Raw genomic sequence first — 24,048 nt, forward strand, 5'->3', positions numbered from 1 at the left:
GTTGACCTTGGGTAGGGTGCTCTTTCCAAGAGCCGGTGCAGACTCGATGGGCCGAATGGCCTCCTTCTGCACTGTAAATTCTATGATTCTGGGGGACTTTTGCAAGTCGCTAAGAGCAAAGTTGGAGGAGCAGGAGAACTGATCTAGAAGGTAGAACCTGTGTATCTTTGGCCTGCCTGAAGGTGTGAAAGACACAAGCGCTACGAGATACGGCTTGAGGATGCCTGCGGGGCTGGTGGCGAAGGGGGTGCTGGACAAGGCCCCAAAAGTGGATAGAGTGCAAAGGTCCCTAATGCAGAAGCCAAGAGTGGGGCGGGGGGGGGGGGGGGGCGGCGGCGCAGTGATTGTGAGGCTCCGCAAGTTTGTGGAGAAAGAGAAGATCTTGCGGTGGAACAGGGAGAAGCAGAACTGCGAATGGGAGGGAAATAAGGTCCGAATATATCGGGACATTGTGGCAGAGCTGCCGAAAAAGAGTGCTGGGTTTAACAGGGCCAAGGCGGCTCTCTGTCGTCGGCAGATCAGGCTCGGGGTGCTGTACCCGGCGAAACTATGAGTGACATTTGAAGGCCGGGAGTACTATTTTGAAACCCCAGAGGAGGCTAATGACTTTATTGATAAACTGGGGGATGATTGATCATCGATGGGAGACGGCGGAGTTGGAACAACGGAGTTCGGAGGATGCTGTTAGTGTAGGGGCTGGAGGGTGGTGGAGAAGAGGGATGCAACTTGGCAGTGTTGGAGGAGAAGCATGGGCGGAGAAGGGGGCCATCTTGGAGGGGCCTGGTTTAGGGAGAAGAGATCTCGTGTCTTTGTGCACTTGAGGAGCTGGAAGGCGGGGTGGTCTTTCTGCAGGAGAATCACCTCTGGGTGAGGGATCAGGTTAGGTTCATGGATGGGTCAGGTATTTCACACGGGACTTGACTTGAAGCCACGGGGATGGCCATTCTGTTGAGTAAGAAGATGGGGTTCGTAAGTGCCAAGGAAGTACGGGACCCAGGTGGGAAAGTGAGCGGGGTACTGGAGGGGACGTCGGTGGTGCTAGTGAATGTATATGCAACAAATTGGGATGACAGGGTTCATGAGGGGGCTGCTGGGAGCGATTCCAGACTTGGCCACACATCAGTTGATTGTGGGAGGGGACTTCAATTGCGTGCTGGAGCTGAGGGTGGACAGGTCGAGCCCCAGGTCAATTGGAAGGCTGCAGATGACGAAGGAGCTGGGAGGGTTTATGGAAAGGGTGGGTATGGTGGACCTGTGGCTGTTTAACAACCCAGGGAGAGGGAGTACTCCTTCTCACAAGTACACAAAGTATACTCCAGAATTTATTTTTTTGTGGTGAGCCGAGAGGTGTTGATAGGGGTGGTGGGGGCAGAGTATGCGAGAATCATAATTTCGGACCAAGCGCTGCACTGGCTGGAGGTTCAATTTAGCTCGAAGCAGGAACAGAGGCTGGGATTGAGGCTAAACTCGGGGCTGTAGGCTGACAGGGGGGTTCTACGATAAGGTGCCGTCGGTGATTTCGAGTGGTGTAATTAGAGGCCTACTTGAATGAAACTTGCCTATGAAACCTACTTACTTACCATTTCAAATGTAGGATATATATGTCTTTGAGAACTTGGCCTGGAAGGTGAAAGTGATCAGAGGAGGGAGAATTGTTAAACTTAACATAAAATAAAATACATGAAAATATATATTTTCAACTTAATACTCTTAACAGAGGAAAATTAGAAATAGTATTCTTATGCAAATGCTCAAGTTAGACTGTTAAAAAAGAGCGTTCTAGAAAGACTTGTTCTATTTAATGGAGGCATCTGTGTGATAACGTTTATTAAATTCTGCTTGAGAGTAGAATTTAATAAAAGTTTGATAATTCTGCCTCCTATTTCCCTATTTCTAGACCAAATCTTAGTCTGCTGGTAGTTTACAGACATCTGTGCTGTCAGTAGTTTGAGACACATGTTGGAGGTGCATGCCATTTAAACCAATTTTGACTTTAAAACCAATAATGATCTAAAGTGAACAGTGCTGTGGCAATCACATTTTGAATAATTTCAGGCCAGAAGGCAATATTTCTATGACATACAAACACAGATGTTATTGAAAGTAGGTGTCCATAGCTGTTTTGTGGTATATGTATATTGAGACATGGCATAATTGTCGTCTGCACTTTCTTCAGGGTGATGGACGAGAGGAAGTAGTGGCCTGTGCTTGGGATGGTCAAACCTACATCATTGACCAAAATAGGTCTGTTGTCCGATTTCAGTTTGATGAGAATGTCAGTGCATTTTGTGCTGGTAAGTGTCAGACTCAAGTAACTATTCATTCATACGTAGGGTAGAATTTTAAGCCCCTCTCGCTGTCGGGATCTTCTGATCCTGCTGAAGTCAGTGGACTTTTAAATGGCTCACTGCATTTTCCGACCCCAGCCCTGCTGGGGCCATTAAATTCCGCCCATAGATTTCTGAAAGGGAAGGGGATATCAAGATCAATTTTAGAAACAAATGATTGTTGACTTTAAATTTCTGGAACCACTTAACATCTGTGGAGAGAGCAGCTAAGTTAACGTTTCAGGTATGGACCACTTATTGAAACACTTTGTTTTGCTTCAGATTTCCAGTATCTGCAATTTAATTGCTTTCTATTTATAATCACAACTTTAGCTTCCTCTTTCTGACTTCTGCATTATTTTTCTGCTGTAGTTTTTGTTTTAAAAGTAATTATAGACACAGTGGTTAGCACTGCTGCCCAACAACACCGAGGACCGGGGTTTGGTCCTAGTCCCAGGTCACTGTCCATTGGAGTTTGCACATTCTCCTAGTGGGTCTCACCTCCACAACCCAATAATGTGCCGTGTAGGTGGATTGGCCACGCTAAATTGCCCCTTAATTGGAATAATTCAACAAAAAAAATTTAAAAAGTAATTTTAGGAGCAAAGCAGGGAATTGGCAAGTACTACAACAATTAGGACTGAACTTTTCATTTAGGGCAGGAGACAGTTTGGGACTGTTTCTGGATGTTGAACCTATTCCTTGGGGAAAACAGTCACTCCTTGTGATTTTCATAGGGCAATCCCTAATTTGGACTTGAGACAGGTTTGCCGTCCAATTATGGGAGCCATAATCTCGCAGGTTGAAATCTCAAGCTTCCCTGCTTGAAATAAGCAGCAGTCAACGATGGAAGATAAGTAAGAGCAGAGAGGGTGGTTCAAGATGGAAATGCCCCCTCCAACATTTGAAACTTTAAATTAAAAAATGGATTCTGCAGCCAGGCCACCTTAGTCTGTAGGAGGATAGGGTGGGGAATGCCTGTGGCTGCTCCTGCACTCAGACAGGCAGGGAAGTCCTCTGGGCTTGCCTGGAGCATTGGACCACAGCCTGTCACTGGAGGCCTGTCACTGGGCAGCTAAATTAGCTCCCACTGCTGCTTAAGCCTGAAGGCTGACTCAAAAACCCCAGCAGGCCTCCTTTAATTGTACTCGAGTGGCTCTTGATGAGTCATGTCAGCTACCCACCATGTGTGGGCGGGTAGCCCTGTGGCCTCCCCATGATCTGTCACCTTCAAAAATTGCCCTGAGGCTGGATGGAACTAGGGGATAGGCAGGGCTGTTCTTAGATCCTGTCCACCTCCACAGGCCAAAATTCCAGCCCTTAGTTTCACCTGCTAGTTAGCTGATTTAACATCTTCAGCACACTGGTTTGAGAGATTACCTGAGTCCAACTATTTGTGGGACTGAAGTAGTATCAGTAAGGGAGCTGTTGGAAGCAGATTGTTACATTGTCAGACTTCATTAAATGGTTATATTTTAAACTTTCCTTCAGTTCAAGGTAAAATGGAGTAGCTTGAAGAGGGGATGTGACCTACGAAGTCTGCCTAGTCCAGTCACCTGCTTGGTATGGAGACGTAAACTCAAATCAAAACCTATTGATAATAAGGTGCAAGTTTTAGCACTTGCATACAAAGACAGCTTTTGTTGCTATGCCCAGTCTCACAGGCTCTTGGAATCAATGAGAGATATTTTTAGGGGAGAAGACCCACAGCAGGTGCTGCATGGTCAAGCAGAAGCAAAGGACTATTTTTGGGTTAACCACCAAACAACGTTTTTGTGATGGCAGATTCCCAGTCCAAAGAAAATAAGCTGGTGGAGAGTTACAGACCGATGAGATGCCAAAGGGTGCCTTGTTACTGGAAATGCATTCAACTTTGCTCAGAAGATTGAATGAAGGGAACATTGTTTAAAGAGACACCGAAAGACTCCCTTTGGATGGACAGAAGAGATTCAGTTAAAGCTGGAAGAAGATTGGGATTTTAAACACAAGACTATACTACTGCTGAGAGTGCATTGTAATATATAAATGTGTCATGGGCTGTGCAGAAGGAGGCCACACAGCCCATCAAGTCTGCGCCGACCGTCCGAAAGAGCATCCCATCTAGGCCCACTCCCTCACCCTATCTCCGTAACCCCACTTAACCATATCTTTGGACACATAAGGGGCAATCTAGCACAGCCAACCTACCTAACCTGCACATCTTTTTTGCTTGTGTTAAGAGGCTAATGTGGAATACCTTTTCTGTAGCCAAGCATATTAGTTGACTACTAAGTAATGTTTAGTCAATGTTGATTTTACTTTGTTAAAGTAAAAGCCCTAAAACATTATGGGCGAGATTCTCTGTTGGCGGGATCCACTGATTCGCCGCTTTCACGCCCGCAGATTTCCCGACGGCGTGGGGGTGGCCACAATGGGAAACCCCATTGGCCCGCTGCCGGGACGGAGAATCATGTTGCCTGCGGGGGCTGCACCCGAAAATGGGTCTGGCGGGACGGAGAATCCTGTCCTAAATTTTTATCATGTGATCCTTTGTTTCGGTAACTAAAATTAATTTCTCTTTTTAAAAGTTATCAGTCTTTATAGGGATTGTAACAAGGCACAAAACCTAACACTGATTAGTTGGATTAACGAGTAGAATCTTTAATCTTGATGTGGAGATGCCGGCGTTGGACTGGGGTGAGCACAGTACGAAGTCTTACAACACCAGGTTAAAGTCCAACAGGTTTGTTTCAATGTCACTAGCTTTCGGAGCGCTGCTCCTTCCTCAGGTGAATGAAGAGGTCTGTTCCAGAAACACATATATAGACAAATTTGTCTATATATGTGTTTCTGGAACAGACCTCTTCATTCACCTGAGGAAGGAGCAGCGCTCCGAAAGCTAGTGACATCGAAACAAACCTGTTGGACTTTAACCTGGTGTTGTAAGACTTCGTACAATCTTTAATCTAGTGTTTCTTCAGCACATTTGTTCTTTCACTAGGGTAGATTTTGATTTTGTGCAATAAAAACAACAGATGATAGTGAAATAGTAGCCCATTTTATATCTCGGTGTTAACTTCCGTTGACAAAATCTGTTTGTCAATTTATATTCAATTCTAAATTTATATTTAAAAAAAGGTAGTAAGTGTGATAAAGTCTGGGTGTTCTGATCCTAGACCAGAACCCAAATATTTGGTACAATCCTGTTAGGCACTGGTAACTTTTTGTTTAAAGTAGACAAGTATAATATTCAAAACACTTGCTAAGAGAATAAAGCCACAAGACTCCTTGGGTTTTGAACAAACAAAAAATGATTTAGATGGTGTGATCGAACTCACCTCAATGTACAATAAATGACAGATGTGACCATGACTGATGCCACAGACTTTTCAATAATCCACCATGGTGCATGCTGCAGTCATCCGCAATAGTTTTGCAAAGCGGGCCTCAAACATTTCATGTTTTCTGTTTTCATCTGCCTGTTTCAGGATGAAAAGTCAAAAACCTGAAACCTGTTTCTGTTTCTCCTTATGTTGCCAGTATTTCCAGCATTTTCTGTTTTTATCCTTGATCCTAACGTGTGATGCTTATTTTGGACTTTTGCCATTTTCCATTCTTCTATTTTGCCAAGTTTGAGAACCTTAACTTGTGCTTCGCCTTTCCTTAGATCTTCACTGTTTACCTCAAAAGAACCCTTAGCTTCAGAAATCTTCTCAATTTACCCCTCCAATCATTTCTTAACTTTTATTTTGAAAACTGTCATACAAATATAAATTGTACTTGCTGTTAATAAAACCCAAAATGTCTTTGACAGAAGTTGACTTTTACTGTATCAACTGGAAGTTATTAACCCATATTGACAGTAATTCAAAATTCTACTGAGTTGGGATATAGTCTGCCTGAATGGAAAGAGAACGATTGTTCATGCACAATGGAGCAAGTTTCTTAGATGAAACAGGGCTGTCACTCTCGAATGCTTACCGTCATTTCTTATTCTGCATTTAGGCATATATGCATGCAAAAATGGTCGGAATAGTCCCTGTCTGGTGTATGTCAGCTTCAATCACAAAATCTATGTATACTGGAGGGTGGAGCTGGAGAGGATGGAATCAACCAATATCTTGAAGGTGTTGGAGACAGATGAGTTCCACAACCTACTGCAAGGAGCATCTGTGGGTGAGTATTTCTGTGTTAGCCTTTGGATCTGGTGAAAGGACTACTGCGTTGTTGATATGCACAACATTAAAACAATGCAAAAATAATTGTTTAAAAATCAGCTAAATGTCTGAAATTTGTTTTGAGTTCTCTTCCATTTACCCTATTATTTGAAGTATTTTATTTCCATCTCTTAATGAGGCTCTTATGGCATGTACATTCTTCAGGCAATGGCAACTGACAGTATCTTTCTCCTGCATATAATAATAATAATCTTTATTGGTGTCGCAAATAAGCTTATATTAACACTGAAATGTAGTTACTGTGAAAATAATGGTTTGCTCTACATATGCTAAAAGAAAGCCTAGGGCACGAAAGACAGGCAGATATTAATGAGAATGCTTGCTTGATTATTTTTAATTCTTCCCTAAGGTGCATTTTGCTTGTTCCCTTAAAAAGTTTTCTCTCCCTTTTTTACTTTCTATTTCCTTTATCTTCCCTGTTTTATCTCTCCCAGTCTTCCCTTCTATTTTTCTCTTTCCGCCTTTCTATCTTTCCTGCTTCCTTCTCAGGTTTCATTCCTCCTACTCCTTCTTTCTTGATAAAATCACTGCCTTTCTTCTTTTTCGTGTTTGCAAGTCATGTCACAATGATATCACGTGGTGTCAGTATTTAATTATTGCTGTTATTGATTATGCAATCATTGATACATCAATTTGATTTTTTAAAAGTGTTTTAGCACAGAAGAACACCACAAAACGCATGCTCATATTTCTCACAATGCTATGTTTAAATTGCTCCAATCCGGTTTCCATTCTTGTAAGGGCATTGAAATGACCTTAATTAAATGCACAAATGCCATCTTCCAAGAATGGTGCAATGTCCCCCTTGTCCTTCTCAATCTCTGCAGCCACTTTTCTTCAGTGGCTTTCCTTTGTTGTCCAAGTCAGTAGGGCTGCCATCACTTGGTTCCACTCTACGATTCAATCGTAGCCAGCAACAACTTATTTTCCCACCATAAAGTTGCCAATGAAGGTCCTCAAGGATTTTGTTTTTTGCCCTTTCTTGATTTCTCTGCAGACCCTTGGCAACATAATCTGAAGACATGTGTCAGACTTGACAAAATACTCCTACAATACCTAGCTCTACCTTATCATCACTTTATTGACCCCTTCATTGCTTGTGTGTTGTCAGATTACTTGTCTGACATCCAGTTCTTGATGAGCCACAATTTTCTCCAGTTAAGCACTGTCTTCCGGCAACACGGTCGCGCAGTGATTAGCACTGCTGCCTCACGGCGCAGAGGACCCTGGTTCTATCCGGGCCCTGGGCCACTATCCATGTGGAGTTTGCACATTCTCCCTGTGGCTGCATGGATCTCACCCCCACAACCCAAAAAGATGTGCAGTATTGGTGAATTGGCCAAACTAAATTGCTCCTTAATTGAAAAAAAAATGAATTGGGTACTCTAAATTTGTTTTTGTTTTTTTAAATGTCTTCGGCCCATACTATAAACTCCATTTTTGCCGCTGTCCAATCCTACTCCCTGCTAGTGTCTTAGGTTGAACTAAACATTCACCAACATCAGTCTTCTATTTTACCCTACACTGAACTTCAAACCAATATTAGAACATAGAACATAGAACAATACAGCGCAGTACAGGCCCTTCGGCCCACGATGTTGCACCGAAACAAAAGCCATCTAACCTACACTATGCCATTATCATCCATATGTTTATCCAATAAACTTTTAAATGCCCTCAATGTTGGCGAGTTCACTACTGTAGCAGGTAGGGCATTCCACGGCCTCACTACTCTTTGCGTAAAGAACCTACCTCTGACCTCTGTCCTATATCTATCACCCCTCAGTTTAAAGTTATGTCCCCTCGTGCCAGCCATTTCCATCCGCGGGAGAAGGCTCTCACTGTCCACCCTATCCAACCCCCTGATCATTTTGTATGCCTCTATTAAGTCTCCTCTTAACCTTCTTCTCTCCAACGAAAACAACCTCAAGTCCATCAGCCTTTCCTCATAAGATTTTCCCTCCATACCAGGCAACATCCTGGTAAATCTCCTCTGCACCCGCTCCAAAGCCTCCACGTCCTTCCTATAATGCGGTGACCAGAACTGTACGCAATACTCCAAATGCGGCCGAACCAGAGTTTTGTACAGCTGCAACATGACCTCCTGACTCCGGAACTCAATCCCTCTACCAATAAAGGCCAACACTCCATAGGCCTTCTTCACAACCCTATCAACCTGGCTGACAACTTTCAGGGATCTATGTACATGGACACCTAGATCCCTCTGTTCATCCACGCTTCCAAGAACTTTACCATTAGCCAAATATTCCGCATTCCTGTTATTCCTTCCAAAGTGACTCACCTCACACTTCTCTACATTAAACTCCATTTGCCACCTCTCAGCCCAGCTCTGCAGCTTATCTATATCCCTCTGTAACCTGCTACATCCTTCCACACTGTCGACAACACCACCGACTTTAGTGTCGTCTGCAAATTTACTCACCCACCCTTCTGCGCCTTCCTCTAGGTCATTGATAAAAATGACAAACAGCAACGGCCCCAGAACAGATCCTTGTGGTACTCCACTTGTAACTGAACTCCATTCTGAACATTTCCCATCAACCACCACCCTCTGTCTTCTTTCAGCTAGCCAATTTCTGATCCACATCTCTAAATCACCCTCAATCCCCAGCCTCTGTATTTTCTGCAATAGCCTACCGTGGGGAACCTGATCAAACGCTTTACTGAAATCCATATACACCACATCAACTGCTCTACCCTCGTCTACCTGTTCAGTCACCTTCTCAAAGAACTCGATAAGGTTTGTGAGGCATGACCTACCCTTCACAAAGCCATGCTGACTATCCCTGATCATATTATTCCTATCTAGATGATTATAAATCTTGTCTCTTATAATCCCCTCCAAGACTTTGGTATTCTCTCTATCAGAAAGTTTTGCCACTTTTACCTCTGAAACATTACCCACCTCTGCCCCTGCATCGGCTCACTTGCTTCTGAAATTGTGGGGGGGGGGGTCAGTTTTATGGAGAATTAGAAAATCAAAGTTAAAGGAGAAGGTAGAAGTGCAGGTTAATAACGAGGACTTTAAACTAGTTAAACGGGCTGAGGGCTCAGGAGAGGTTAATAAAGTTTCCAGAACACGTAATGGAACCGAGAGTACAGAAGGTGGCAAGAATCTAACTTCAGGTAGAGCAAAAAAGGGGACAAATATGAGAAGGGGGGGCGGTCAATGCAGCACTGAGGGTGTTGTATCTGAATGTGCGCCATATACGAAACAAGGAAAATGAGCTTGTTGCGCACATTGAAATTGGCCGGTATAATGTTATGGGCATCACAGAGACTGCAAAGGCGATCAGGGCAGGAATCTAAATATCCAAGGATATGTGTCCTACTGAAAGGACAGGCAGATGGGCAGAAGGGGCGGGGTTGCATTGTTAGTAAAGAATGAAATTAAATCGATAGCAAGGGACATTTTATGATCGGAAGGCATAGACATGTGTAGGTAGAGTTCAGGAATCGCAAAGGAAAAAAGACCCCAATGAGAATTATGTACAGGTCCCCAGCAGTAGTCCGGATTTGGGCAGAAAGTAAATCAGGAGATAGAAAAGGCATATAAAAAAAGGCAATATTACTGTAATCATGGGGGACTTCAATATGCAGGTTGACTGGGAAAATCAGGTTGGAAGTGGATCCCAAGAAAAGGAATTTGTGGAATGTCTACGAGATGGTTTTTTTGGAGCAGCTTGTGGTAGAGCCCACTAGGGAACATGCAATTCTGGATTTGGTGATGAAAATGAGGCAGACCTGATTAGGGAACTTTAAGGTGAAGGAACCGTTCGGGGTCAGTGACCACAATATGATAGAATTTACCCTGCAGTTTGAGAGGGAGAAGCTAGAATCAGATGTAATGGTATTACAATTGAATAAAGGTAACTACAAAGACATGAGGGAGGAGCTGGCCAGAATTGAATGGAAGAGGAGCCTAGCAGGGAAATCAGTGGAACAACAATGGCAGCAGTGTTTGGAGGTTATTTGGGAGGCACAACAGAAAATCATTCCAAGGAGAAGGAAACATGCTAAAGGGAGGACAAGGCCTCATCATGGCTGACAAGGGAAGTCCAGGACAGCATAAAAGAAAAAGAAAAAGCATACGAGGTGGCGAAGATTAGTGGGAAGCCAGAGGATTGGGAAGCCTTTAAAAGTGAGCAAAGGACAACTAAAAAAGCAATAAGGGGGGGGGGGAGAAGATGAAATATGAATGTAAGCAAGCAAGTGATATAAAAGAAGATAGCAAGAGTTTAAAAAAATATATTTTACAAAACAACAACATTTTATTAAGGCATTTATGATTTTATAACAATCAATACAAATATGCACATAGTTCATTGCTTAATTTTTTTTTAAATATGAAAGGTGACAGAGAGGCAAGAATAGACATTGGTCCACTGGAAAATGAGGCTGGTGAAGTAGTAATAGAATCTAAAGAAATGGCAGAGGAACTGAATAGTTACTTTGCATCAGTCTTCAGGAGAATTAGGGGCCAGAGGTTAGTGTAGTGGCCATCACTAAGGAGAAGGTTCTGGGGAAACTGAAAGGTCTGAAGATTGATAAATCACCTGGACCGGATGGACTACACCTAAGGGTTCTAAAAGAGATAGCTGAGGAGAGTGTGGAGGCATTGGTTGTGATTGTTCAGGAATCACTGGAGGCAGGGATGGTCCAAGAGGACTGGAAAATAGCTAATGTAACACCACTGTTTAAGAAGGGAGGGAGGCAGAAGACAGAAATTATAGACCAGTTAGCCCGACTTCAGTCATTGGTAAGATTTTAGAGTCCATTATTAAAAATGAGATTGTGGAATACCTGGCAGTGCATGATAAAATAAGACTGAGTCAGCAAGGCTTCGTCAAGGGGACTGGTTTAGCACAAGGGACTGGTTTAACACACTGGGCTAAATCGCTGGCTTTTAAAGCAGACCAAGGCAGGCCAGCAGCACGGTTCAATTCCCGTACCAGCCTCCCCGAACAGGCGCCAGAATGTGGTGACTAGGGGCTTTTCACAGTAACTTAATTGAAGCCTACTTGTGACAATAAGCGATTTTCATTTCATTTCATGTCTGACAAATCTCTTATAATTCTTTGAGGATGTAACAAGGAAGTTAGACAAAGGAGAACCAGTGGACATGATTTATTTAGATTTCCAGAAGGCCTTTGACAAGGTGCCGTATAGGAGGCTGTTAAATAAGCTAAGAGCCCAAGGTGTTAAGAGTAAGATACTGGCATGGATAAAGGATTAGCTGACTGGCAGAAGGGGATAAAAGGAGCTTTTTCAGGATGGCAGCCAGTGACTAGTGGTGTGGCTCAGCTGTCTTTTCACAATATACATTAATGAACTGGAAGAAGGCACTGAGGAGACTGTTGCTAAGTTTACAGATAATACAAAAATATGCAGAGGGACAGGTAGTATTGAGGAAGGAGGGGGGCTACAGAAGGACTTGGACAGGCTAGGAGAGTGGGCAAAGAAGTGGCAGATGGAATATCATGCAGAAAAGTGTGAGGTTATGCACATTGGTAGGAAGAATGGAGGCATAGACTTTTCTAAATGGGAAAAGGCTTAGGAAAGCAGAACCTCAAAGGTACTTAGGAGTCCTAGTTCAATATTCTCTTCAGATTAACGTGCAGGTTCAATTGGCAGTTAAGAAGGCAAATGCAATGTGAGCATTCATGTCGAGGGGGCTAGAATACAAATGCACGAATGTACTTCTGAGGCTGTATAAGGCTCTGGTCAGACTCCATTTGGAGTATTGTGAGCAGTTTTGGACCCCGTACCTAAGGAAGGATGTTCTGGCCTTGGGAAGGGTCCAGAGGAAGTTCATAAGAAAGATTCCTGGAATGAAGAGCTTGTCATATGAGGAGCGGTTGAGGACTCTGGGTCTGTACTCCTTGGAGTTTAGAAGGATGAGGGCGGAATCTTATTGAAACATATAGGATTTGCGAGGCCTGGGTAGAGTAGATGTGGACGTGATGTTTCCACTTGTAGGAAAAGCTAGAACCAGACGACACAATCTCAGACTGAAGGGACAATCCTTTAAAACAGAGATGAGGAGGAATTTCTTCAGCCAGAGGGTTGTGAATCTGTGGAGCTAATTGCCGCAGAAGGCTGTGGAGGCCAAATCACTGAGTGTCTTTAAGACAGAGATAGATAGGTCTTGATTAATAAGTGATCAGGGGTTATAGAGAGAAGGCAGGATAATGGGGATGAGAAACATATCAGCCATGATTGAATGGCAGAGCAGACTCAATGGGCCGAATGGTCTAATTGTGCTCCTATGTCTTATGGTCTCATGAAATCCTTATTTGTGCCTTTGCCAGAGTTGACCATTCCAATGCGCTCCTGCCTGACCTCCTAGCCTGCAAACTTCATAAATTTAAGCTTGTCCAAATCTCTGATGCTTTATTCTATCCCACAACAAATTCCAATCGTCATTGCCCTCTGCTTGCTTACCTACCTCGGCTCCTGATCCTCCAGTTCCTCAAATTTGAAAAAAATCACTCTTGCATTTAAATCTTCCTTTGGACTCATATCTTTTTAAAGAAAATATTTTTATTAGACTTTTGTCACTTTATACCAAAAATACAAAAAGAACAAAATATCATCTCCGGTGAACCGGTTGACCCCCTCATGGTGTATTTGACCTTCTCGAAGTGCAAAAACTCCATTAAATCACCTAGCCATGCTGAAGCACCAACTGATGCCACCAGCCTCCAGCTCACTGAGATTCACCTCCAAGCAACCAGCAAGGCGAAGGCCAGGACATCTGCCCCGCCCCTGCCCGCAGTTCCGGGAGGCCCGATACCCCAAAGAAAGACCGTCAAGGACAGGGCTCCAGCTCAATGCTCAGAATCGCCGATATGGTGCTGAAAAAAGAAACCCAAATACCCACAAACTTGGGACACGACCAGAACATGTGCGGATAATTCGCGGACCCTCTTAAACATCTATCCTTAACCCTTGTAAAGAAAAGACACATTCTGGCCTTCGTAACGTGCGCCCTAAATACTGCCTTGAACTGGATCAGGCTTAGCTTAGCCTCATACAGGATGACGTGGCGTTCAACCTGCGGAGGGCCTCTCTCCACACCTCCTCCTCCAATATAGGCCCCAGTTCCTTCTCCCATTTGGCCTTCACCCCTTCCACTGAGAACAAATCTCCCCCAAAGTCCATCCATATACACCAGACATACTACTCCCTTCCGACCCTGCACAGGATAAAACTTCATTGTACTGTTAATGTAACACTAATAAAGATTATTATTATTAAAATCCTCACCAGTAAGGTTGATGGCGGTACCACTGGAAATGACGGGAGCTTCCGTTGAACAAAATTTTGTACCTGGAGGTACCTACTGCATCAGAGCCCGAGAGGCCGACTTTCTTTTTCAGGCTGGCAATCCTCCCCTCCAGGAATAAATCACTCACTCTCTCCAGCCCCTTCCCCTTCCACCCCCAAATATTGCATCCATCTTCGTCGGCTTAAACAGGTGGTACTTCCCAATGGGGGCCAGCCTTGACACTGCACACAACTTGGAAATGCTGATGACATTCCCTCCACATTTCTAAAGTGATGACAACCACTGGATTTGACAAATACTTTGCTGGAGCAAATGACAGGAATGCCGTCACCAGCGCCCCAAACTGGATGAGCCAGACTCCATCTGCACCCAGGTGGACCTAGGATCTCCACACCTCCACAACACCGTCTCTGTATTGGCAGCCCAAAAATGAAACATTGAATTTGGCAGCGCAAGTCCCCCCGACTGTCTATCCATCTGCAAGACCCTCCCTCCAAATCCTTGGGGGTATTCCCGCCCATAAGAAACCCGATGTAAGCCATTCACTCCCCCCCAAAAAAATAACTTGGGTAAAAATACCAGAAGACTCTGGAAATAACAACAAGAGTCTCGGTAAAATAGTCATCATGATGGATTGAATCGGCCTGTCATGGACAATGGGAGACTGTTATATCTTTGCAGGTCAGCCTTGACCCTACTCGCTAGGCTGGTAAAATTCAATTTACGGAGCCGCACCCAATCCCAAGCCACCTAAATACTGAAAGCTAGTCCCTGCCAGGTGGAAAGGTAGCTCCACCAAGTGTTGACCACAAAATATTCACTCTTCCCTAAATTTAACTTGTATCCAGAGAAGTAGACAAAGTTCTTCAATATACTCATTATGTCTCCCATAACTGGCCCCGGGTCCCTCACGTATAGCAGAAGGTCATTCGCATACAAGGGCACCCTGTGTTCTACCCCACCCCTAACTATCCCTCTCCACATATTTGAGGCCTCAACCAGTGGCTCAACACTAACACGAACAAGAGGGGAGACATAGTTCACCCCTGCGTCGTCCAACTGTACAGCCAAAAAGACTCCGAACTCATGATGTTGGTACAAACGCTGGCAGAAGAAGCCTCGTACAACAGCCGCATCCACAAACCCAGTGCCCAACCCAAACCTCTCCAACACCGCAAAGAGGAACCTTTACTCGCCCTATCGAACACTTTTTCTGCAACCAGCGACTCGATTATCTCAGGTTCCGGCCCAACTGCTGGGGTAAGAACCACATTGATCTGTCGCCTCGCATTGGACAGCTTTCAGTCCTTCACAAATCCCGTCTGGTCCTCTCCAACTACCTCCCAGAGACGCGGTTCCAACCTCAACACCAGGATCTTAGTCAAAAGCTTTGCGCCTACATTGAGCAATGAAATTGGGCATTCTGTGGGATCCTTATCCTTTTTCAGAGAAGGGAGATGAATGCCCACTCAAGTGCCTCCGGGAGTGAACCCCGCACCAGAGAATCATTAAACATCCCCATCAATAACAGAACAGCTGACTCACAAATTTCTTGTAGAATTCTACCGGGAAACCATCTGGCCTCTGTGCCCTCCCTGTCTACACCTTTCCTAATGCAGTTCAAACCTCCTCCAATCCAGCTCTTGTCCTCTGGCGGCACTGACCTATAAAGTGTCTCATTGCAGCTCAAAATGCCCCATTCACCTTCTCCAGGTGGAAACCAGCCTGTCCTCTGGATTTGTAACCTGGATGATCTCTCTAGCTGCCTCCTGCCGCCTTAGCTGGTGAGTCAACAGATGGCTGGCCTTCTCCCCATACTCATACACCATCCTCCACGAACGCCTCATCACCCTGTCCCGAGTTAGCAGGTCAACCTGCATTTGCAGTTTTTTCCTGCGTGTCAATAGTTCCAGAATTGGGTCGCTCGCATACCACCTACCCACTCCCAAGATCTCATCCACTAACCTCTGCCGCTCCTTCTTGGCCCCCCTTCCATGTGTGCTTTACACAATATGATCTCCCCTCTAATCACCCCCTTCAACGTCTCCTACAGAGTAGAGGGCGAGACCATTCAATTCTCATTAAACAATACATATTCCCTTATCGCTCTCGAAACATTCATGCAGAACCCAATTCTGACAATAGCCCTACATCCAACCTCCATCACGTGCGCTGTGTTCGGCCCACCTCCAACACTAGATCTACCAAATGTGGAGCCTGGGGAGAAGAGTCCTACCCACGACAAAGAAATCTACCCTTGAGTAGACCTTGTGCACCGGGATCCAAAATCAGAACTCCTTACCCCCAGGGTCCGTGCTTCCTGTTCTGTCTCCTCCATGAACGCAGCAAGCACCTTCGCCATCCCCGAAGGAGCAACGACTTCAGTCTGGAGCAATCTAGCTTCAGATCTAATACACAGTTTAATTGGTGAGAGTCTAGATCCAGTATTGTGACCAACAACCACCTTTACACCATCCCAATTCGGTGCGTACTCACTCACCAGAATCACCAACGTTCCCTTCAGTGTGCTTACAATCATCACGCATCGATCCCCCTGATCAGCCAGGACCTTCCCCTCCTGGAGGCGGACCCTTTTATTGATTAGAATCACCACCCCCCGGGACCTAATATCAAAGCATGAGTGAAAAACCTGGCTCACCCAAGCCTTCCGCAGCTTGGTCTGGTCCCCTACCCTCAAGTGAGTCTCCTGTAAAAGCACCATTTCGGCCCCCAAACACTTTGAATGAGAGAAACCTCTAGCCCTTTTCACTGCCCCCCACTCTCCCTACCCCAGGCCCTGCATATTCCAGTTGACTAGTCTTGTCGGGGTCTCTGCACCCCTCCCCCTCGAGTCAGCCATTACCACTGTGAGGAATCATCCCTTCATTACAAATTCCTAGGTCCCAAGCCCACCTAAGATGGCCACTGGCCCCACCCAAGGATGAGACCACAGAAATCTCTGGTCACTGTTGGCTCTTTCCTCCCACCCAATATCTCTTCTCCCTGCCTCCCCCTGCCTGTCGCCTCGGCTAGCGCTCCATCAGCCCTCCTTAGACCAGTCCTAGTCCCTTCTCTTTAATGAAGGCCTCTGCCTGCTCCGGCTTTTCAAAGAAATGGTCTTTGAGTCCATCATGACTCCATTGTGTCGGATACACCACCCCGAATCTCACCCCTTTGTTATATGCATCATGCACTGCCTTATTGAAGGCCGCACGCCTCTTTGCTAGCTTGGTCCCAAAGTCCTGGTAGATTCGCACTATATGTCATTCCAGTCAATATTGCGATTCTTCTTTGCCCCCTCCAGGCCTCCTCCTCGCCCTTCAACGTCTCACCCTGCTCTTTCACAGCTTTCCAAGTTTAACGTAGCTGCTCTTGGATCATGCCCAATGCCTCCTTGATGGTGGCTTTAAAAGACTCCTTTGTGCCTTGCCTCCTGGAATGGGCAAAGAAGAATCGTTGATTGGGATGGGCATATAGTGCGGATCCACCAGGACTTTGGGACCGAGCTGTAAAGGATACGTGCGACCTTCAATAAGGCGGTGCTGTATAACATCTGCTTCCCAAACTTTTCTAGTTCCTGCGTCATTACCACAGCTAGTGTGTCTACTGTGATTGGCGCGGCCACCTCTGCCATCTTCTCTCTTTCAGATTCCCTCGCCATGCTACCAGCCTGGGGTTTCTTCCCAGTGGGCTTTTTGGCGAGACTAAAATTCCATTGAATAACCGTTACCTCGTTCAGCCAGCTGGGCTTGAACACAAAAATCCCCCCCCAAAACATGCAAAAGGGATCAAAAAACAAAGACCCTGACGAGTGCCACCTTTCATGTGACATGCTCTCACATGACGTCACCGGAGGTTCCGACTCAAACCTTCTTATCTCTTTTACAAATCCCAGCTGTATAACCCTCTGAAGATCACCTTTCCCGTCCCTCGCTCTCCTGAGTTTCAAACTATCCTAGCTGGTGAACTGACATCCCTATTCCTTGAGAATGTATTCACTTGCTCTATCAGCATTGTACTGCACTTGGAATAATTAAAAGAAAGCCCTTTGATGCTCCTTCTAAGTTGTTTAGTTGTTTTCTCATTGTCGTCCAGAGGCAACTGAATAATTCTAAGACGAGCCTTTATTTCACACTTTAAAAAAAATAAATTCAGTGTACCCAATTTTTTTTTCCCAATTAAGGGCAATTTAGCATGGTCAATCCACCTACCCTGCACCCATGCAGACATGGGAAGAATGTGCAAACTCTACACGGACAGTTACCCGGGGCCAGTTCGACCCGGGTCCTTGGCGCGTGAGGCAGCAGTGCTAACCACTGTGCTGCCCGTTTATTTCACACTTTGCGGCATGGTGGCAGAGCGGTTGGCATTGCTGCCTCGCTGCGCCAGGAATTCGGGTCACTGTCTGTGGAGTTTGCATTTTCTCCCTGTGTCTGTGTGGGTTTCCTCCGGGTGCTCCTGTTTCCTTCCACAGTATGAAAATGTACAGGTTCGGTAGATTGGCCACATGAGATTGCCCTTTAGTGTCCAAAAGGTTAAGTGAGTTTACTGGCTTACACGGATAGGGGGGGCATGGGTCTAGGTAGGGGGCTCTTTCCACGGGTCAGTGCAGACTCGATGAGCTGAATGGCCATCTTCTGCACTGTAAGGATTCCATGATTCTTCTATGATTACAGTGTTTACTAAGTTTTACCCATTCTTTATTTGGTAGAAAATAATACGACTCACAACTTCAGCACTAATACTATCCAATTTATGTCCTTACCTCCCCAACTGCAGAAGTTGGCTGGTTGATATTGTTTTTATAGACTTGACTCAGACAGCCATTTTTCAAAGACTTCAGATCAAACACATTTACTTAAATCCCTTAATTCAAAAAAACTACCAGTCAGATTCAGAGCTGAACAAATCTCAAAGGGCCAGATTTTCTGGGGAAAAAAACATCATATGAACAAGGCACACCATCATTATTGTGAAGATCTTGTCAGCCTGTGAAAGGTAGCCATGAATTGCAAAGTTCCACCAGTTGCTGAATAATTTGTGATACTCCACCATTAACTTTACATAAATTATATTCTCTCCATGAGTTCCATGAAATTGCTACAGTTACACATTAATTGCCATTTATTTCGGCCATAACAGAAAGTTGAATCTAATACTCAATAACGTAAGTGTCTTTTTAACAGTGATCATTGTTAAAGGTTGCCGATCAACCCCCCGGTCCAAAATGTGGCCAGTCAAAGCTATGGGGCACGATCCAACGGCCACGCTGTACTGGAAAAGCAGCTCGCCGCTATGAAGCGTGGCCATTGAAAGCCAGGTGACCCCACTCCCGGGATCTACCCGGCTCGCAACGCCTCGAAGATTCAAACACAATCTAGTGAGACTTTGGGATGTGAATCCCGCCCACAATGGGCGGAATCACTTTTTAGCAAATCTGCATATTAGAGCGAGACAGTATGCCTCACTCTAATGTGCAGATTCCCGAGGTACCTGAGGGTTTCAGGTTCAATCCCTTTGCCTCAAAGACCTCAGCAAGCGCCGTTTAGCGCTGGTCCCTACAAATGGGGACCAGATGGAAAGGCACTCATGGGCATCTCCCTAGGGATCGGAGGCCCCCAGCTGCATGCCCTTTGGGCAGGGTGATGCCCTGCTACTGCTGATGCCAGCCTGGCAGTGCCACCAGGGTGCCAGGTTGACTGTGCCAAGCTGACATTTTTTGCTTGCACGTGCAATCAGGTCGGGGTTGCACGGCGAGGGTGTTGGGTGGGTGGAGTGTCTTGGGACCCTCCCGTATTCTGTTCAGGCTGGGGGGGAAAGTTGGAGATTATTTTGGAGGGGCCTTGGAAATTGGGGAATTCTGGCGAGCGGAGCTTCCTACTGTACAAAACAGGGCTATGTGCAGCCTTCTCCTTGTCCAAGACCTTGTGCATCCGCACAATCACCGCCCGCAGCGGTTCCCCTGCTCTCAGCTTCTGCTTCAAGGATCTATGGGCCCTATCCACCTCTGGGACCTTGTGCAATACCTACTCCCCCACCAACCTGACCAAAATCCTTGAAACGTACTTTGTTGCACCCGTGCCCTCCGGCAGACCCCTAATCCGCAAATTCTGTCGTCTGGACCTTTCTCCTGCCCCTCCACCTTCGACCACAGCAACTTGTATAGATCCCCCAGGATCCCAACCTCCGCCTCCAAAGACACAATATGGTCACTCTGGTCGGACACCACTTCGTCACCCCTTGCACTTTGAGGCACTTTTCAACCAATCCAGCAATCCTCAAAGAGGTGCCACTGCTCCCTCAATCACCAGTCACTGTGCAGCTCCTTCCTTTGCTGTTGAAAGTCCTCCTTGATGAAGCTCATCAATTGCTCCATCTGAGGCTTTCCCACCGACGACGACCTTTCCCCCTCCACCATTTTCATAATTGGTGCTGCATCACAGGTCTCCTCCAAATCCTTAGCCAGGTCATTTCTGCCGGGTCTGATAGCCAGTAGACATGCCAATCCAGGGGAGAACTTCTTCACTTACAATTTCTGCTCCACCTTTCTGTCGAAACTACCCAACTAACGTGTAAAAAATGCCAAAACCAAGCCTTCGAGCTGGAGCTGCCCTGTGTGAGACCACTCACTCCATGGCCGCCACCGGAAGTCCTGAGCCTAATCCAGTTTAAAGTGGTGCACAGCGCACATGACTCCAACACGCATGACTGGATTTTTTTTTCCAGAGGTGGATGACAGATGCAAGCGTTGCTCAAGGAGGCCGGTGAGCCACTCACACATGTTTTGGACTTGCCCTAAATTAGAGAAGCTCTGGGGGTCCTCTTTCGAGACTACCTCAGAGATTTTGATGGTAAAGGTGACCGTGCCTGTGGGTGGTGATATTTGGGGTTTCGGATGACCGGAGCTGCAGGCAGGAAAAAAGGCTGATGTATTGACTTTTGCCTCCCTGATATCCAGAGAAGGATTCTGCTATGGTGGCGAGCAAATAACTTAGAACGATAACTTGGGTGGGGGAGCTATCGGCATTTTTGCATCTGGCCACGTTATTGAGTCGGAGGAGCTGCTCTATTCAAGGTGGAGGCTGTTTATCTCCTTTTTTAAGAATTTGTAGTCATCAGCAAGTGTGGGGGTGGGGGGGGTTGCACAAAAGGCGGGCATATGGGATGGGTTGGTGTTTGTTTATTATTTATTGTTGATTGATAGTTGTGTGTATTGTACAATGGGAAATATCCTGGACAAAAATATTCTAACAAAATTAAATAATTTTACTGCACATAAATCAAAGAAGGTGAATACCAATAATTGCATTCTATCTTAAATAGTCAGTTACATTCATAGTGGTAAGCACTGTTGCTTCACAGCATCAGGGACCTGGGTTCCATTCCCAGCTTGGGTCACTGTCTGTGTGGAGTCTGCACGTTCTCCCTGTGTCTGCGTGGGTTTCCTCCGGGTGCTCTGGTTTCCTCCCACAAGTCCCGAAAGACATGCTTGTTAGGTGAATTGGACATTCTGAATTCTCCCTCAGGCGCCAGTGTGTGGCGACTAGGGGATTTTCACAGTAACTTCATTGCAGTGTTCATGTAAGCCTACTTGTGACACTAATAAACATATTACATTAAAAATATTAAAAGAACAATGAACACAGTTACCTGTACTCCAAATTGAACTTCTTAACTACACTTTCCTTTTACAACCATTTGACTTACATCCCTAATAAACTCAAATCAGGTAGTTGTCAGAAATTGCAAGATGAGCCACCTGGTCTAAGTACTTTTTCAAAGATTTGTATAAATTTGAGATTTATTGTGCTTTCTGCTTATTTACGGAAAGGTTGTTCCTTCAAATTTCTTTCAATCGCATCACAGTTGAACACACCAGTTTAACACAGGTAAAGCTAGTGTCTTAAGCGTAGTGAACCACAGGTCAGAACTCTCCTGGTTCTAATATTCTTTAGCTCAGAAGTCTTGCATTTAAAACTCTCTCTCTCGCTTCTCAGTTTGGCTATCTTTTAAAGTGTAACTTAGACCATAGAACATACAGTGCATAAGGAGGCCATTCGGTCCATCGAGTCTGCACCGACCCACTTAAGCCCTCACTTCCACCCTAACCCCATAACCCAACATCCCCTCCTAACCTTTTTGGTCACTAAGGGCAATTTATCATGACCAATCCACCTAACCTGCGCGTCTTTGGGCTGTGGGAGGAAACCGGAGCACCCAGAGGAAACCCACGCAGACACGTGGAGAACATGCAGTGACCCAGCGGGGAATCGAACATGATCCACCCAAAAAGCACATGAGCCATTGCAAGTGAGAAACACAGTTCCAAAATATGGCAAAGTATTCACAAACAATATCAGTGAACAGTGTTCATTTAACCAAATACTTCCTTTGCTGAATAATTCTTGGCTAGCCATACATTTTAACTAGCGTTAAAATGGCAAGCACAACTGGGAAGGCAGAAATCTCAAAATTTAAGATGGGCATGTTATTCTATCCTAACCTGTAATTTGCATCTGGTTGCCACTGTGAGGCAGTGGGGAGGTATTACTTTAGGCCACCCTGAAACTAAACAAAACTTTTGAAGGGACACTTCTCCAGCAAAGCCCCAGCCATCATTGGTACCCTTCAGAAATCTTTGGCCCTATAGACTTGAATATCCACACTTATTCCATACCCCAACCAAGAATTATTTTGCCATTTTTGCTGTTGGCCGATTATCCGTATCAAAGTACCTATGTATAAAGAATGCAGATGTTGGAACTTGTCTGAATGATTGAGTTAAAGAGGCCTAGCAAAGATAAAATTTGAAACTTTTTTGGGGGTGTCTAGAGAGGCAGGAATGCTGCTGTAGGCTACGTAAGAGTAACCTGAGCTGGCTGCTATCACCCTAGGACCTCCTCAACCCCAGCACTTGTCTTGCTATCAGCGGTGGTGGCTTGACTTTGGCCAGCCATAATTGACGATCTGCATTGGGTAACCCGTTAAGCACCACCATCCTTGCAGCTTGATGGAATTGATGCTGGGGATTCAAAATCACTGCAGCCCATTCTTTGTAGATATGGGCAACTGGCAGGCAGCCTCTGTCAGGAAGAGAAAATTGACTTCAATAGTTTTTTTCTCAAAGGCAAAGAACAGTTGTAGCAAAGCAAAGTAATGTCCATAAGAATTTTGCATGGGTGGTGGTGTATTTTAAAACATAGTGTTCAGCAAAGGAAGAGTTGGCACAGGGTCATAAAAGGGCATGTAGTTCTTCCAGGCAGTCCCTGGAGGTTTGACTAAATTGGTAGAATTGCAATAACGTGAGAACTGCTATTTCATCTAAAAATATTGACTGTGGGAACAAGTCTGTTGTCTGACATTTGCCTCTTTTAAGTGAGAGCCAAGCTGTGCCCATGGTTGCTTCCCTTGAGAGTCTTTTAAATAACAGTGTTAGTGTACACAGTGTTTGAGGGAGAAAGAGAAAATAACTCTTAAAACTTTTAATAAGAAAACATTTCAAAATTTTTGTATCCGCCAAACTAAGCTCTGTGAACTGATGTTCCTTTAGAAAATACTCTGATGATCATGTTAAAACCATCTTAAAGTGATGCAGAAAAAGCATCATCAAACCTTTTAGACATGGCTTCTTTAGCAGCCTGGTAAGCTCAGTAAGTAAGTTAGGAATAATTTATTTTGAAAGAAGTGTACAAAGAAACAGGAAACTGCTATAATTGAGACCGCAAGACTTGATCTTCACTAAATGCAACTTTTTCTAATTGGCCTTGTCTTTCCTTAACTATTCTTTTATATTTTGTCTACAAAATCTTTCACTATTCCCATAAATACTAGGTATTAAACTCCGTATTAGCCCTTCTAATAATCTTTTTTTTGCACCGACACCCCGTTTTAAGTAGTTTTGAATAGCGTAGTTTCATTATTAAGTTTCATAGATTTCATTTCATAGAATTTACAGTGCAGAAGGAGGCCATTCGGCCCATCGAGTCTGCACCGGCTCTTGGAAAGAGCACCCGACCTAAGGTCAACAGCTCCACCCTATCCCCATAACCCAGTAACCCCACCCAACACTAAGGGCAATTTTGGACACGAAGGGCAATTTATCATGGCCAATCCACCTAACCTGCACATCTTTGGACTGTGGGAGGAAACCGGAGCACCCGGAGGAAACCCACGCACACACTGGGAGGATGTG

The 24,048-nt window shown here is 45.1% G+C and overlaps 1 protein-coding gene across 2 annotated transcripts in view; it reads left to right on the top strand.

Annotated features, from left to right (window-relative positions):
• Positions 1-24,048, top strand: part of itfg2 (integrin alpha FG-GAP repeat containing 2) — a 156,906-nt gene that overhangs the window by 110,356 nt on the left and 22,502 nt on the right. For both annotated transcript variants that reach the window (XM_072484676.1, XM_072484675.1), the window contains exons 10-11: positions 2,177-2,294; positions 6,312-6,482. In XM_072484676.1, the coding sequence (XP_072340777.1) occupies positions 2,177-2,294; positions 6,312-6,482 (289 nt within the window). The remainder of the gene's footprint in view (positions 1-2,176; positions 2,295-6,311; positions 6,483-24,048) is intronic.

This window comes from Scyliorhinus torazame, chromosome 19 (assembly GCF_047496885.1).
Source record: "Scyliorhinus torazame isolate Kashiwa2021f chromosome 19, sScyTor2.1, whole genome shotgun sequence".
Classification (NCBI taxonomy): Eukaryota; Metazoa; Chordata; class Chondrichthyes; order Carcharhiniformes; family Scyliorhinidae; genus Scyliorhinus; species Scyliorhinus torazame.